The sequence below is a fragment of the Parus major genome, chromosome 13 (genome assembly GCF_001522545.3).
Source record: "Parus major isolate Abel chromosome 13, Parus_major1.1, whole genome shotgun sequence".
NCBI lineage: Eukaryota > Metazoa > Chordata > Aves > Passeriformes > Paridae > Parus > Parus major.
In genome coordinates, this window is record NC_031782.1 from 3,276,733 (window position 1) to 3,294,362 (window position 17,630).

The 17,630-nt window shown below is 49.0% G+C and overlaps 1 protein-coding gene across 8 annotated transcripts in view; it reads right to left on the reverse strand.

Moving 5' to 3' along the window:
• Positions 1–67: 67 nt before the first annotated feature.
• The window catches only part of NSD1 (nuclear receptor binding SET domain protein 1), a 59,911-nt gene continuing 42,348 nt past the window's right edge, over positions 68–17,630 (reverse strand). For 3 of the 8 annotated variants that reach the window (XM_015641752.3, XM_015641753.3, XM_015641754.3), the window contains 5 exons: positions 16,860–16,976; positions 15,580–15,721; positions 15,058–15,164; positions 11,748–11,952; positions 68–8,832 (listed from right to left, as the gene is read on the reverse strand). In XM_015641752.3, coding sequence (XP_015497238.1) covers positions 6,485–8,832; positions 11,748–11,952; positions 15,058–15,164; positions 15,580–15,721; positions 16,860–16,976 — 2,919 coding nt within the window. In that variant the 3' untranslated portion in view covers positions 68–6,484. The remainder of the gene's footprint in view (positions 8,833–11,747; positions 11,953–15,057; positions 15,165–15,579; positions 15,722–16,859; positions 16,977–17,630) is intronic. The other 5 variants (XM_015641750.3, XM_015641747.3, XM_015641755.3 and 2 more) reach the window with 5 other exon arrangements.

Consider the following 17,630-nt stretch of genomic DNA (forward strand, 5'->3'; position numbering starts at 1 on the left):
ACACGAGGCTGTCAGGGCTCTCCTTCCCTGCCTCCCCCCACTCAGCAAGACAAACCACAAGAGGACATCGAGAGTAAAGTTAAACTTTACTTTACAGTAATTTTTCTTCTATATACAAAGAATTACAGTACATGTTCTGGGAGCACCTGGGCAGGGCAACCCTCTTTTCATTATAAGTTTCACATACACAGCCAACAGTCTAAGGGGAGCAAAATGAAAGTAATCAATGGTCCAAGACTCTCCCCTCTCCCTCTTCTAAAAATAATATACATGCTGGAAATATGTAGTTTTCTCTCACCTGCTCTGGCATTCCTCCTTAAAACTGACAGACGACTCCTGGCCAGGGCTGAGCACCCCCTTGTCCCCCCTGCAGTGCTCCAGCTCCGGCCCCTGCCTTGGCTGGGATCTTTGATTCCTGGTGTGTTTTCCCTCTGCCTGAGCCTGCAGAATGGGAGCCTGTGAGGGACCCCCATTCGCTGCCACTGCGGGCAGCAGACCTCAGAGGGGAAGGAAGGCAGCGTGGGGCTGCTCACACCAAGTTTCTGTTCCTCCCACAAGCAAACTTCTCACTCACGACTCCAGAACAACTTACCCTGCTGCCACGAGTGGCTCCCCATGTCCCCGGGCAGTGAGAAAGGGGCAGTGGGCAGCCACCCTCCCCAGGGCCCTCGGCTCGCTGGCAGCCAGGACCCCAGCTAGGAGCACACAGTGCTGGAGGGTGGCAGGGGACATTAAAAGCGAGGCACGGTGCCCAACACGGTGTCTTGGGGACGAGCAGGCTGGTGGGGCAGTGCTCTGCACCAAGGGAGAGCCACTCCCTGCTGCTCCCGATGCTGCCAACACATCTCACCTCCCACCCACGCCAGCCGGGGCCACCCTCAGCTCCAGCCACGCTCCACCTTGAGCCTCCCAGTGCTTGCTGCTTTTCCTTTTAACAAGTTCCCAGTGTGTAAAAAAATACACAAAACCCAGTTCTTTGAAGTCAACAACTCGGAAACATCAGAAAAAGAAACAAAAACTGAAACCAGCTCAGTACCAAACAGACACAAAGAACATGCAGTAGCAGATGCCTGCTTGCTTCACGTGGCTCCATGGGCTCCCCATGGGGCTCAGTGACACACTGGTTTGAGTCTCAAAACCACCATAAACTGAAGGAACCGAGTCACTCCTTGTCCTGTTTCAGTCACACGTGCTGAAGCCCGGCCCCAGCTCCAGGGGGATGGGATCAGCTGGCCAAGAAGCCCCAGCCCGTGGGCCAGGAGCCGTGAGTCCAGCCCTACTGTGCTAAGCTGCCAACGGTTTACAATAGCACCACAATAGCCCAAGGGCTTTGCCAAGGGCAAACTTGATTAAAACTTTACCTTGAAATAGGCCATAGTGACACCCATTTCTCAGATTTCCCTAGGAGGTAGATTCAGTGCTGTAGGGACTGTCCATCACTGCTGCTCCTCCAGCCCAAGCTCACACAATCTGTCCTGTCCCCACCCCCGGCACCAAACTTTGCTTACATCACTTCTGTAGGACCCGGAGCAGGAATCTTGTATTCCCCCATCTCCCGCTAAGCAAGGGCACTGCCATCCCACAGCTGAGACTCCTGCTGAAGCCAGGTGTGTGGCAGAGCAGTCCCCAAGCTCCAGTGTCCCGTGTCCCAGGCCCTGGGAGCCCCAAGCACCCATCAGCCCAGCTGTGCTGCTGCAAGAGGAGCAGCCTCGGCTGCAAATGCTGCTACCAGCGTTATCACTATCACAGGAGGGTGGGTAATTAGCGCGGGCAAAGCCTGGGAGATCAAACACAGCATCCCCCCATACTTTCAGAGTAGCTGCACAATTTGCCACTTTGCTTTAACACTCACTGGCTAGCAAAGGCCGAAAGCCTCATCAGTAATTTAGGGCAAAGCACTTTACAAGCAGGTTACAATTATGGTTATTCCAAACATCAAGCAAAATCAGAAGTTAAGGCTGAAATTAAAAATAAACAGAAGGTGTTGAAGGTCTGAGGTTTCTCAAACTCCCCCTGCCGTCACAACACTGGCTGTGGTATCCCGACAGGAGCTGGGCACACCCACAGCACGCTCAGGGCTAACACAGCCAAGAGCATCAAGGTCAGGGCTGCTTTTTCTTTTTTTTTTCTGTGAAACTTAGCTGAAGCTTTTATAGCAAATGCACCGTCTCACCTTAGTTCTTTAATGTCCTTTACATTCAACAATCTCTCTTATCTCCCGAATTTTAACACCAGCCACACCTTCAGAGCCTCTGCCTGCAGGGGTTTAACCCTGAATTAACTCGTGCTCCCATGGTACCACCCAGATGCTTTGTGTATTGAAGTGACTCTGGTTCCGGGTGAGCTTTTTTTTTTGTTAAATAGGAAAAGTTTAACTGGAGAATAGCAATAAAGCAAGCTATCATGAGCTAATTTGCATCTGGAGACGTGCAGTAGGTGAGGTGATTATTCCTTACAGTGACAATTCTCCTGCTAGATTCACCAGAGCCCTGGCTGACAGTGGGCACCGGGGAAGATGGGACAAGTGGCCCAGGACAGTGGCCCGTGCCTGCTCCCCTCCTGCCCACACATCCCACAGGTCCTGTGGTGGCTCCTCCTCTGCAACCCTCATCCCGAGGGGGGCACAAGGCCCTGACCACGCTGTTATCCCTCATCAGAGCTCCTCTGTCACCAAAGGACAGCTGGGACTCTCCTGCCCACAGTGGAAATCCAACACTAAAGTGGGTCCGGAGGTGGGGTGGAGGTCACGACCACTGACCCCAGCCCACTGCTTTGAGCAGGGGCAGCAGTTTTCCTGGCAGCAGGATGTTGACCAGCAAAGTGTTCATATATGAGCAGAGCCTGCATCTCCTTCAGAAATGGGAAGAGGGAATGAGTCTGGAAAATTCCTGTGAGCCATCGTGGGACACCAGGGAAGGGACAGAGATAATTACACCCTTGATTCTGCTTCTACAGTGCTCCACACCAGTGAATCAACACAGAAGTCACCTCTCACCCACCTTAGGTGCAATTAGGGCTGACCCAGGACTAAATGACCAGGTGGATTGTATCCCTCCAACACAGCAAGAGAGCATCACAGCCTTGGCATGAAGCTGCTGCACAGGTGTGACCCCAGCAGGAGGCTGCAGCAGCGGCTCTCTCTCAGAGTCTGCCAGGGTATGGGTTACTTTGCCTCTACCATCTACTTTTAAAATCCCTCGTGATTCAAACTGGCTGAATTCTGAAGGCAACAACAAACAGCAGCAAACAAACCCAACTGCTTCAACACAGACATGTCCCTCTCCTCCTCCAAGGCAGTGCTGCCAGCTGCCACCACAGTGAGTCACCGTGAGTACAGAAGATGCCCGTGTTTCCTTCACAAGGAAGGGTTTTGCTGCCTGAAGCGGTTCCCCAGCTCAAGCTCCCTGATGAGGGCAGGCTGGACAAGGGCAGGGCTGCTAGGACCTTTCTCTAAAGCTGGTCAGGCCTTGGCTATGTGACACACAACAGCCCTGACACTCCCAAAAACACTACTACTCCCTCTGAAAAGCCCCCCCGATCTGATAGACCACCACCCAGGGCTCCAGCAAGGACAAAGAGGGAAGAGCAACTTCCTGGCTTGTTCCTTCAATGATGTTCCTCAACACCAGTTTTGCCAAGCAGCCTCCTAGCTATGCTGAACTCAACTTTCCAACAGCAGCTGCAAGGCAGCAAGCCAGAAACCTGGATCCTTGTGGAAAAGGGAGACAAGAACAGAGACAATAGCTGCAACAAAGTAGGCTGTGGGAAATGCCATGCAACTGTTTAATCCACATTCACTGTTCCAAACAAGCTTTTGGGTAAGCACCTGCTGGCATGAAAGGCGGCTGCCATGAGCCTCACCTTGCTACGCGAGCCCGCGATTTATAGAATTCATTTTTTTTTTCAAACCTGCTCTTGTGAGAATTCACTGAGAACTTCTCCATTTTACAGATTTAAAAAAGCCTGCACCAAAAATATTCACAGTTTATTTTTTCATGAAACAAGTAACTAGTTAACACGTGACAATGCGAAGCGGAGGTGGACAGAGCAGTGCAGAGACCTCTCTGGTTACAGCGGGAGCTAGCTGGGTGCTGGCACTGAGGAAACCCTACTTACACAATCTACATGACTAAGTCCAGCTCATGGGAAGGCTTATAAATGTAAATTCAAGATTTATTTTCCTTCTCACACATGATAAATACTTAATATACTGAATGTCGTAATTTTTTAAAAAAAATTTTATTCAAAAACCTTAATGAATGCCCTTAAGGTAATCTCTCTCAACGGATCTGAGTTGTCCTGATTCCCTTTGTGGAGGAGTCACGCAGAAATGCAAGCTGCTTGCATTTCCCTAGTTTCAGCAGCAAGCAGGAACTGACCTGCCAGTCTTCCTGGAAAAAAACAACATTAAACAAGTAAGTTTCCATAAGCCATAAAGCTTTTCCAAGTCGTGAGCTATTCTACAAAGGATCTGAAATGATTTGGACTAGAGAAGAGATGCACCACAGCACTGGTATTGTCCCCCTATGCCCAGCACACCCGGCCTTTTACAGCAGGACGTTGTCTCAGGGTGCACACATCAGGAAAGGAGAATGGATCGGGACTTGTCTTGGTACAGGTGTCTGCCTCCCTTCATAGAAAACTGCAAAGCTCATGACTGTCTGCTCTGGGAGCAGCAGGCATTTGCAAGCCAGGAGGGAACAAGGACCTGCTCCCATGTTGGAGGAAGGAGGTCAGCATGGGGCTGAACTCTCCCTGCCTGGGAGGGGCCCGTGGATCTGCCTGAAGGAGAAGGATGCACACACTGGAGCTGCGCAAGGGTCTGGTGGCGGCACGGAGATCCGAGGCTGCAGCCCCAGATCGGTGGAGCTCAGGTAATTACAGAGGTAATGTGTTGTGAGAGTGGGAAAAAGCTGGTCAGCAGCGTTTCCTCGGCAGGACACCAACCCTATCCAGGCCTGGCAGTGCCACCTGGCCTCCTTTGAAGGAGGTCTGTGCTTCTCCTGCCTGCGAGGGTGCCGCTGGTCACAAGATGCTGCAGGTCCCTGGGACTCTACTGTGTGCCCCACAAGCACCACAGCCAAGCCAACTTCTGCCTCAACGCTTGAGTGAACGGCTTTCAGCAGGCCTAGTCTGGACACCAGCCCAATGACCACCAGGTACTAAATATTGCCTTCACTGTAAAGGGGAGAAGAGGAAAAAAAAGCCAGCCAGTTGCTGGAGCCCACCGTGTTCCAGTGTGAGAACTACAATTCAGTTGGATGGACGCACACGCGCGCACACATGCACACCAACACAGTCCAGTTAATTCAAGTCTCCTTTGGTTGTAGAAGAGTTAAGCCAGAAGCTACACAAGGGGAAGGTGTTGAGATGGGTCCCGATCCAGCTACGGCACCCTTGCCTCTGCGCTGTGCAGCGAGCGGAACAGGCTTGGCTTGCTGCTGGTAACACCAGGTGTGATGGGAACACGTTCTCAACACGTCTGAGGCAAAGGGAGAAAGGACTGCTCAGTCCGCTGGCTCACGCTGTCAACAGAGGTCTAGAAGAGACTGGATGGAAATTTGAAAGGGAGCACTGTCCCCCTGGCAGGGCAGTGCTCAGCACCTCCAGGAACCCACTCTGCTCTGCTCCGCTATTGCTGCTTTATGGGTCACTACGTTGTCAAGTGCAGGAAAACGCTCCGCATGTCCTGTGCTAAAGGATTAAGACACAAGAATGAAAAAACTGCCAGATGACTTCTTCCAAGATCTCTTTTTTCCCTGACTTCCTCCAGATTTCCCGCTTCTTGGGCTTGGCCAGTTGCAGCTCTGTAAAAAAGGAGCCTGAATGGATACTGCCTATTGCTGGAGAAAACTGCACTGAGTGAGTGCAGGAGCTCCTCTCCCATCTCACCGGAGACGATCCCTGTCCTTGAGCAAACCACACACAGCATGTCCCAGTGAACACACAGACAAACCTCGTAAAGCAACGCCCTGCAGTGACAGAGACCTGGGCAGGTGACAATAAATCCCTTCTCTGCTTCTGAAGTCTGGCAAGAACACACATCTGACTGCTCACCACGTGATCCCTGAAACATCTCCAGTGCCAGGGCAGCCTGACTGATCCACTTTCTTTAAATGTAGTAACAAGAGCAAGGCCCCTGGCTGTGCCTGGGAACCCACCTAAAAATCAAACCTGGAGCTAAAACATGCTGGATCAGTAATGTGACCATTTCAATGGAATTGGAGATTTTTACCCAGAGTGGACTCTTTATTTCAGCTTCACCATTTGTGAAAGGAAGAGGAAAAGGTCACAGATGCTCTCTCCCTTTGGCTGGGCCAGACTCAGATTTAAGAGAATGTCCTTGCTCATGTCACAAGAGAATATGGATGGGATGTGCATGGGTTAGGGGCTGGGCTCAGGGAAGTGAATAAAAAAAACAAAACAAAGATTCCCCCTCCCTAAACATTAAACGACTGAAACCTGCCTCCCATATTCACCAACCTCACTTTGGCTCTGAGTCAGCCAACTCACGACAGACAGAATCCTGGTTACAGGCTAGCGCTGTGTTTTGCTCAGGCAAAGGGTCCTGCCCCCGAGGAGTCTGTGCTTTTCCACCCAGCCAAGCAATCTGATCAATTGTCTGAATGTTCGTGACAAGCCACTGCACCTGCTCCGGGGGCACCGGTGCTTCCCTGGCTGGCCGAGGGGTCTGCTCAAATGCACGCAATCTCTCTGATGTCCACGGGGTCTGCTCCGAGGGGGCTGAGGCCACTTCCCAGCTGGGCTGAAGGGTTGGCTCTGGTAGTTTCTCTGCTGTCCGGGAAGGCTGCTCCGCAGGTGTCAGGGCTTTCGCGGTGGACCAGTGGCTTTGCTCGTGCGTCTGCAGTTTCTCCGAAGGCCAAGGTACTTGTCCAACATGTGTCACCACCTTCCCAGCAGACCAAGAGATTTGCTCCCCAGCTAACATGGTCCTTTCTTTCTGCTGGGGACTCAGCTCCATGGCTGGGGCTCCTCTCTCCTTCAGCTGAGCGTTCTGGTCGACAGGACGCAGTGCCTTCTCCGACAGCAACAGCCTCGGAGCTGATGCAGTTAGAGGCTTGTCCAAGGCTTGAGGCCTAGGAGCCACAGCAGCAGCCAGCTTATCGGATGCCTGAGGCCATGGGGCTGTAAGAGTGAGAGGCCTCTCCAAGAGTTGAGGCCGAGACACCCCGGAGCTGAGAGCCTTTTCCAAAGGAAGAGCCCGCAGGGTCCCGGAATCAGCAGCCTTCTCTGGAGGAAGGGGTCGCACCACCCCGGGGGAAAGAGACTTCTGTGTGAGCGGGATCCGAAGGGCCCCTGAGCTGAGACCCTTCTCTGTGGGCAGGACGTGTGGTGAGCGGGAGCCAGGGGCCTTCTCCGGAGACAGGGACCATGGCAACCCTAAGCTGGGAGCCTTCTCTGTGGGCAGGATCTGAGGCATACCCGAACCAGCAGCTTTCTCTGGAGGCAGGGGATGAGGTGACCCAGAGCTGGGAGACTTCTCTGTGTCGGGGACCCGCACTGCCCCAGAGAAGGAAGCCTTTTCTAGAGGCAGGGATTGTGGTACTGCTGATCCAGGAGCCTTCTCTGAGGGCAAGATCCGCGAGACTGGGGAATCTGGGACTTTTTCAATGGGAACAGACCACAGCACCTCAGGACTGGAAGCCATCTCCAAGGCTGGGACCTGTGGCACCACAGAGCTGGAAGCCTCTTCCACAGCCGGTGGCTGTGGACTCTGGGCAGAGGAGTCATCCAACAGCTGGAGCTGATCAGCCTCAGGAGGCTCATCCTCCGGCTGGGACTGCAGCATCCCCACTGTGGCGAGGAGTCTGTCAGACAGTGGAGGATGCAGGCATTTCACAGGGAACTCATCCAGCAGCTCAGGCTGCTGGGCCCTGCTATCAATGAGGGACTTGTCCGACAACTCCAAAACCTCGGGGGCATCAGGAGTCTCATCTGACAGCTGGAGCTGCAGGTCACCAGCAGCAACAAGTGACTCATCCAACGGGGACTGCGGAGATCCCGGAGGAGATTTGCTCGGCAGCTGGGCCTGCGAGGCGTCACTGGAGGACTCGTCCAGTGGCCAGAGCACGGCGTTGCTGGGAGGTTTGTCTGGCTGCTGAGGCCGCAGTGCTACAATGATAGGCTGCTTCTCTGACTGCAGCCTTAGGGACAGGGCAGCCTGGGGCTTGTCTGATGGCTGCAGGCGAAGCGACAGGGTGGTGGGAGGTTTGTCCGAAGGCTGAAGCCGGAGTGAGAGGGTGGTGGAGGGTTTGTTGGATGGCTTCAGCCTCAGTGACAAGGTGGCGGGGGGTTTATTTGACTGTGGCAGTCTCAGAGCCAGGGTGGCAGGTGGTTTGTCTGGTGAAGGTAGCCTGAGGGCCAGGGTTGTGGGGGGCTTGTTTGATGGCTGCAACCTCAGGGCAAGGGTGGTGGGGGGCTTGTCTGAAGAAGGCAGCCTCAGCGCTAGGGTAGCAGGGGGCTTTTCTGGTGACTGCAGTCTGAGGGCCACAGACTGAGGTAGGCTGTCCAGGGGCTGAACACTCAGGTCTGTGTCTGCCTCTGTTTCTGCAGGCAGCTGCTCTGGTGGCTGAGTGTCCTCGCCATTAGTCAGGCCTTCTATGGGAGGCGCATACTCACGAATTTCTCCTGGCTCTAGAGGGTGAGGCCCACAGGGATCATGCTCCGTACAGCATAATCGTCCATCCAGCTTGGAGATGAAGAGCATTCCTTCCCGGTGCTGCTTGCAGAAGGACCTGGGACACATCTCGCAGAACGAAGCTGCTTCTTTACCACACACATCACACTGATGCCACGGGCACTCCCACTTTCCTACAGCACAGACACGGGAGAAAAGACACACCTCAGGAGTAGGACATGGGCAAGAGACAAAGACCTGCTGTAAAGGGAGTTCTGGGGAAAGTGAAAACACTCCTTTAATACCCACATACAATTCTACATGTCCTCTTCAGTTTTCTGCCTTAGCTTGACAGGCAGTTAACACAAATCTGCATTCTCAGAAGCAGCAAGGACAATGATAATCATGACAAACACAAGCCACATCAGCTCAGACCAAAAGTCCATCTGGCTCCTGCACAGCACTAACCAACAGAGGTGTCTAGAGAGAAGCACACACCCCCAGCTTGCCTATCTCCGTAGCTCTGATTTTCATAGAAAAAAGCAGTAGTTATCTGTGCACAACACCCAAAGGACTTTTTAAGCAAACGTGTCAGATTCATCTTATGTCAAGAACATCCCTTCCTGTTTTTTAGAAAGAAGAAGTGAGAGAGCAGTGATCACAAGGGCTAAGTTTCTATTGTCTCTGAACCCAAAAGCACATCCTTAACCTCTGGCCATGTATGGCCACAATAAAACCAAGCTGCCCCCCAAGCAGCTCCATATTCACAGCAAACCTACTGACCATCAGTACCAATACCACCAGCAGGCAAAACACAACACTACACTTCAGAGATTGCTGCTTTTCTCACTTGTAATGAGCTCTCACTGGCTCATCCTCCTGCTCCCTCAGCCAAGGCTGTGGCTGGCTCTACCAAATGCTTCCAGTTGATGGACACAACAGGTTGAGCTCCTGACCTCTCACCACAGGATGAGCAGGGATGTTTTTCCAAATACACCTCCTGCCTCTGTGCTCTTCCAGCTCTCCACATCCCCCATCTCTCCTGCTCCCTGCCTTGTTGTGGGGAGCAGCTCCTCACAGAGCAGCCCTGGCACAGAGCTCTGAGCCAGAGGGCAACCATGGACACCAGCCAGGCCAGAGCACCTCCCAGCCTGCCTGAACCAAAGCCACAGACCCGTGGCTGTGGCTACCAGCTCCTTTCCAGGGAGGCTGGTTCCTGCAGCACAGCACTGAGCAGCTGTGGGCATCGCTCCCTGGACTTGTGCAACAGCAGCTCTCCACTCCCCTCTCTCACGCTGCTTTTCCCCTGGGGTTGAAGGCAACACGTAGTAAGTTTTTCCCCTCCTTTGAAGCCAGTCCAAAGCTTCTGTTCCAGTCTCAAAATATGCACACTGCTCTTCTGTGTCTTTTCCAATTTTTCAGCATTTTTTTCCAAGTACGGATGTTTAACACTTCCCATGATCTCCCCTGTTCCTGGCCCACAGTGCTGCCCCCTGCACCAGCAGAATCCCAGAGAGAGCCACGCAATGCTGGGCCACTGCAGAGACCCTGGGACTGTCCTTATAGAGGTCATTTGTACAGATGGAAAATAAAATAAGCCAAAACCTGCTAGTTTGTTGCAGGAAGGATAAATCCTATCAAACTACTCTAATGGTCTTTGACAGGATGAAAAGGTCTAATGAATAAGCATCCTCTCCAGGGACAGCCCGGAGCTCTTGGAAGTAACATCACACAATTAGCAAACATGCAAACAAGCAGGAAATTTCAATTACTTGACAGCAATGCCCATGGCAGAGGAAACATTTGAAGTAAAAAGTGCTGAACCTTTCATGTCCTGAATGATACTCTAAGGAGTAGGCTATGAAAATCACTGCCCGTGTAAAAAAGGTAAAATTGCTAAAACTGACTGAAAATCATTCTCAAAAACCATTTATTATTAGTCTTGCGGCAAACTGAGGAGACATTTCAAATTACATCCTTCAGGAGTGTATTTTAATCTCTACAATAATTGAAATTTCTGAAAGCAGAACAGCAAATATTCTTACAGATACAGGTAGATAACATCAAGCCTGTAAGGGACTGCAAAAATCCAGTTGGACAGGCTCAGAATTTAAACTGGACAAATGCTCTTGCACCAACAAGGTGTAATTAAAGACAGGTGCAAAACAGGTTTGCAAGAGGAAGAAATAAATATGAGGAAAGGATGAAGATGAAAACTCAAATAGGATAAAGCAAACCATCAACATCACATCAATGTAAGTTATTTTTGCAAAACAAGTAAAACAATTTCTGAAGAAATATTATGTATAAAACAAAATATAATTATTCTCTTCTGTCAGAGTAAGCAAGGCCTCAGCTGCAATGCTATTAAAATACTTGTTTCCAGTTTTAAAAATGTGTAGGCAAGTGGGACACAGTCCAGAGTAGATCAAGAATAAAAACTTGGGGCTATGTTTGTATAAGCCAGAAAAGGACTGAGACAACAATTTTTCACTATGTAAAAAAATGTGTATCAGAGAGCTGGCAATCCTTTGTGGCTTTTAGTCAGGCTGTTAGGAGAAACTTTGCAAATAGAAAGCAGGGGAGCAGGCTGGAGGCAGGACTGTACTTGGAGTACTTTTTAATTTCAAATTTTTGCCCTCATTTCACCACAAACTAGAATATACTTTGGTGCTCTTCTCTTACATATGAACTAATGGCTATTCAGACTTTTAAGAGATTCTTTTCAAACCTCTACTTTCCAGCAGTGCTTCTCCTCACCATTCAACTCACAACTGTCTTCTGCTTTGGGAAAACAGGCAGTGTGATGACCAATACCTCAGCTATTGTTGGGATTATGCTCTGACAGGCCCCAAGAATGGGGTCAGTTCACAAGCACCATCTCTTAGGCAAGGACTAGCTCCCCCTTCAGCAACTAGCTCACCTTTTTGCAGTCACAGTGGGGTACAAACCATGGCTGGGTTGTTTGGGAAACAAGGTCTGTTCAAGGGAGAAAGATTTCTCTAAATGTTAAGATGCTGAGAATAGAGTGCAAGGTCATGAGCAGCACCCAGGACACCCAGAGCCAACACTGTGACCCAAGCAGAGCCCAGCTGTGCAGAGCACTGACCTGCAGGTCTCTTGGTGAGGTTGAGGCAGTCAGCGTGGTACACCTTGGGGCAGCCTGACTTCTTGCAAGAGACCAGCTGCCCTCCGTCCCCGCAGCTGAAACACTCATCCTCCCGCTCCTTCATCACCTCCGCCTGCGACCTGCGCTTCATCTGCGGCCGCCTCTTGAGCTTCTTGGACTTCTCCTCGCTGAGGCTGGGCTGGCTCTGTGGGTGAAACAATGTGGGTTAATGCAGGGCTGTGCTCCATCCATCTGCTCCCTTCCCACTGCAAACCCTGCTGACAGAAATCCTACTGCCAGCTATACCTGAGCATCTCTAGCGCTGCTTAGTATTTGGCAACCAGTTTACTACAGCAAAAAGCTCCCAGTTATTTTCAAAGAACCTGGAAATCCTGCAGCAAAGCTTGGCTGAATATGGGATTTATACAACTAGCAACAGCAGAATGAGGAGCTGGGGCTGCCTGGTGTCACTGAGCTTGTTCCACCTCTCACAGACTCTTCAGGTCAAAGCAGTCAGGTCTCCTGACACACATGACTCAAAATGATTCTATATCCAGGGCCTTTCTGTACTTTTTTCACATTCATCACTTCCCTCTCTGTCTTCAGTCTGAATTTATCTGTCATCAGTTTAGACTTATGTCAATGCTGCTCTTCTGCACCAGAATCACAGCATCTGTACAGGTGGAAAAGACCTCCAAGATCATCAAGCTCAACATTTGAAACTTTTCTGTCTCCCTGAAGAAACCTCTGGGACACTCTCCTATTTGCAAATTGAAACTTTCAGTCAGGACACTCAGTCTTCCCAGTGCTTTTCTCTGCCCTTGCTGAGTATATTTATCCCAAAGAAAGGTTACAGAATTACACACGCTACCTCAGATAACACCTCACAGGCAGTGTACACAAACATCAACACTTAGCCAAAAGAACAGGGGATTCCCCCAAAGCACTGCCCCCATTTGCCTTTTCCACAGCTGTCACACCACACTTCAGTCCTGTGGCAGCTGAGCTGCACAGTGGCTCCTTCTCCATCACAACTGCCCAGCCATAACCTTCTCATGGTGGATTTGTTTCTGCTGTTACCCTTCCCAGGTGTGTACTGTGGAATATCCAATCTCCATTCCCCCTATACTCAGTTACTCTTTTGCAACTGCCCCATCCTCTCACTCTCCCACGCCAATGACAACCAAACCCTGCATCATCAGTACAGTTAAATTATCCGTGTAGTGAAGTAACTACAACTGGACACAGGACAGGCAAGTAAATGCTCTCTTCTCTGACCTAAGGCTTCCTCCAACCCTGCTCTTCCAAGCCCCCTCCAAGCCAGGCTGAACCTCCCATTCTGTCAAACACTCAACTCCACAATGATGCTTCTTGCCTCCAGTCCTGACCTTATCAAAGCACCATTAGTTTAGTTTATCTAAGGAGACATAAGGTAAATTCTGTGCCATTTTCTATATCTCCTTGTGTTCAAATATGTGTTCTCCATGCAGAACATCTCTGTGTGCTGAGACAATGCCTATGAAGTAATTCTTACATCCTTTATTCTGCATAAACACTGTGCATAATATTTCCATCACCAAAACATTTAAAAACCTTGGTCTCCAGACCTATAATTTCAGAACTCTGCAGTTGGCTACCCAGCTTTCCTGTCAACAAGGAGTTATACCTCTTGACTGTTTCCTTCCCCTTCACATGTGGATGTTTCTGCTTTCATACCATCATTCCCCCTGACAATAGGGACAAGCCAGGCCTTTCTTATCACTGAAAATGCAGGCACTGAATGCCTCCATCTAAACTATGCCACCGATTTTCAGCGCCTACTTCCTTGGCCATGTAATTACAAAGAGAACAAGAAAATCCCTTCACAGCTAATTTGAATGTCTAAGAGAGGTCTAACAGCTGGACTAAGCGATTCCCACTTGCTCCCTGCAGTACAATAGGCTCCCAAACATTCTTCCACACTCCCAGTTAGAAGGCACTTTTAAGAGTGAACTTGAGTATAATCAGTTTTGTCTTGCTGTATCTTCAGGAAGCTTAAAAATGCATCTATTGTGAGGAGAATTTTTTTAAAAACCACCCCACGGTACTGTTTTCTCTGTATTGTTTTTAGCCCATCTCATCAGGATGGAATGAGTCGCCTCAGATATCACAATGGAATATGAATGCCAACTAAAGGGCACCTTTCTCAGATTTCCATTGTGCAACCTGCAATTTCAAGGCAAAAATGACAGTCAAACCATGTATAACACAGGGGCAGCACAAAATCAATTGAACTTTAAATCGAAACCTGAAAAAGAACTAAATACATCAGATGTGCAACTCGCCTCAGCTGTCAGCTTCTGAAGACATCCATTTTTTATTTTTATAAGTTAATTTTTCTGAAGAACTAATCTCTGAACAATTTATAAAATCGTCCCTATATATTGATGGGGTTCAACAACTGCTGCTGGAGGTTTTTAACCCTTAACTGTGGTCCCAGCAGGATCCACATGCCAGAGCAGAGGGATTACAGACTGAGTTGGTGAAGAACTTATAACAAACCAACAGCTGAGACATAGATTTAGCGGGTGACAGCTGGGAACTTGGCCAACTGCTCCTGTTATTTCCTTTTCCCAGTGAGAACCAGCTCACACAAGGAGGTAATTGAAATCAATTCCTGCTACTGCAACATTACAGTTACAAATCAAAGCCCTCAAAAAGTCAGTGAGTTCTAAAAGCTGGTGGTTTTTCTGCCACAGATATGGCAAATTTCTTATGTCTGTCTGATGTGTAAAAATTGGACACTTCATTAAAACCAGAATAAAACCAAGAACTTTACTGCAGAATAGATGGTGAGGTAGCAGCCTTCTGACTCTAAAACAATTTCAGTGTATAGGAATGTGAGTTTGCTGGCATTCCATGCATGCACACAATTTACTCAAGCCTTTACTTTGGGAAATGGCCTGAGTTGTGTTTTCTTGGTTATGAAGTCTTTCCTATGCCTGTCCTTTGCTCCTCTACTGCTATGGAAATTGTCATGAAAAGAAGGAAAAAATGGGAAAAAAAAATTTAAAAAAACCCCAAAACTCTTTCTTTTATTCTTTCAGTGTAAAATAAATCTTCCTGTCATTATTTATAGAAACTCTGATAACTGAAGACTAAGATTTGTTCTCTCAGAATGAATACTCGAATATTTAACTTACTTCAAACACTGTTCCCATGGCCACACTGAAATGATCTCTTCAACCTGAAACCTCTGCAACCAATGAATGATACTTATCTATGCAAAGAGGTGATTTGGAAGAACAAAAGCTTAAAGGATGCATCATACCTTTGGCCTTACTCCTAGGAAGCCACTGCAGTTTGGGGCACCACATTTACAGACGGTCTTTCCATTTCCCAAACACTCCAGATTGTAGTTGAAAGTCAGCTCAGTCCCTGGCACAAAAGCAGATCAAAACCAAGTAAGTTGTTAATGAATTACAGAGTAAAATGTTTTACTGCTGAAGTAAAAACACTTTTTAAATACAATGTCACAAGTGACTGCCACCACTACACAAGGACACCAAACTATTAATGTCCCCATAGATGTGTGTAGATTGAAAATTCAGTGCAGCTCCTCACCCCTACCACATTTTACAGCTAAAAAGGACATTAATCCTGTAGCAGGGCCCTGTATCAGCCTCCACTGACACCGTGGCTCTGTGTGTTTCATCACATTAGTGCTGCTGTTAAGCCTCATGAATACCCGTATGAAAATAAAAATTAAACCCCTTTCCAAGAAATTACAAACCCTCCCTCTTCCCTACTGAACCCCCGAGGCTACTGCAGGCATTGACAGTGTGTTCCTTACCAGCTTTGATATTTACAAGTGCGAAGAGCCCAACCCGAGTGTCACCATTCACACACCATTTCTGAGTCTCACAGTTGGGCTGGCAGCAATGGTTCATGAACCGAGCATAGTTGCCCTTTGGCCCAGCATCAATGATTCGATCCTGGAATTGCAAAAAAAACCCCACAAACCACCCAGAAAACCACATTTCAGTCATCTGTCATCAACAGCAATCAACCAGCCCTGATGCCTCTGGCCAGTGCTGGCAGATCACATGGCAACACAGCCTCCTGCACATCATCCTTCTCCTCAAAGACACAGGGCTCCCAAACAGCCAGGACAGTGCCACTGCTGCTTTCTGGGAAACAAGGTCTCCCCGAGGCATCACTACTGGATAAATACCACCCCAGCACACTTCCAAGGCAGTGCTTGTGGTTCCTGGCCCCAACTTCTGTTTAAAAGTGAAGCAGCAGTTCCCATTTCTTACATGTCAGTGTACAGAAGGAAGACAAGAATAGTGTGTAAGCTGAGGTACACTGGTGCACAGCTTGTTACAGGGCTGGAGAGGACAGAGAAGCTGCAACTGAGATTTGCTTTTGTAGTAATGAGGGAGATATTAACACTTGAGTCTTCCTCACCAGCCAGACAAGGAGAACAAGGTATGGTGAGTGTAAACTTGCAGCAGGATGAGGGGAAAGATATAAAGCAGTCACTGTTATCCTGTCCCACACTCAACAGCTTCCTCCCCATGTCTGCTCTCATGGTTTCCTTCTCATCTTTCCATGGTTGAGTGACAAAGTGCGGAAAGCAGCTGACAAAACCACTTAAACCTCTGAAAATCAGGAGCTCATAGCAACAACCTAGCCTGCAGGACCCACTGGGGAGCCTGTGGGTGTAACTAAATCCATCACTCTACTGAGAACAGCACGACCCGAGATCTGAACTTAGATGAAGGTCATGCTGTGCCTATAACTTGTATGTCTGAGGGCTGATGTCTCTTCTGGCACACACCATCCCTGTTCTGGGCTCTCCAAGGTTCCCAAATTCAGCCTCTTATGCTGAAGCAGAATTTACGGTCCTCAGACAATGATTCTCACCTCTTCTGAACAAACTCAGGCCATATCTGTTCAGACTTTCCTTGTAACCCTGAAACCCAACCTGAAGCTCCTCTTAATTCAGTCATTTCAGAGGAAACACTCATCAGCAATGTTTAGCCCCTTTTTACTAGACAGAATATCATGCATTCCTTCCCATCTTTTTACTTCTGATTAGGACACTGGCAAGAGATTCTTTGCACATACCTTATCCAGTGTTAACATGTAGAAATTGGTAATGTCATGCTCCTGAGCATAGCGGATTCGGGCTCGGCACTCCTCTTCGTCAATTAGTTCCCCAACATACTCATTAACAAATTCACCCTGCCAGACAGAAAACAACATGCTGGTAAGACAAGACAAATTATCTGCAGGATGGAGCAATGTCCACCTTTGTGCTAGAACTTAGCTCCTGTTTCCTTCCTAAAGATCTCTCCCTGTGCTTTGCAGCCAGTTTGACCTGTAACCTTCACCAAGAGCCCTGAACCATACATCCGTTTCACATGCTCAAATAACTCAAAATAAATAAAGAACTGTGACCAACAGGTTATTCTTTGTGCCAAAGAAAGAATTAGCATCCAAGGACAGCACAGAAGTTAGCCACCATAACAGCACTCTGCTGCAAAGCTCAAAGCACTGTCCTAATTGCATTCCAGCTGAAAACAATATCCCTTTGGGGACCAACCACATGGAGCAGCAGGATGCACCTGGGGCACCTGCTCCTGCAGTGAATCCATGGAGTTCTCCTGAGCTGAAGTACTGCAGAGACCGTACTCCAGTCATTAAAGAGAACCCCAGCTCTGCTCCAGTGGGGCTAATAGGTCCCTCCACTAAATAACTGCTTCTGTTTCCAGACTGCTGAAACAAGCACATGGAATGGCAGAAACATCATTTAACTGCCTGCACAGCAGACAACAACGTTTTCAACAGGACAGACTCACATTTTGCCTCTTCTATCAAGGCCTTCCTCTTACCATG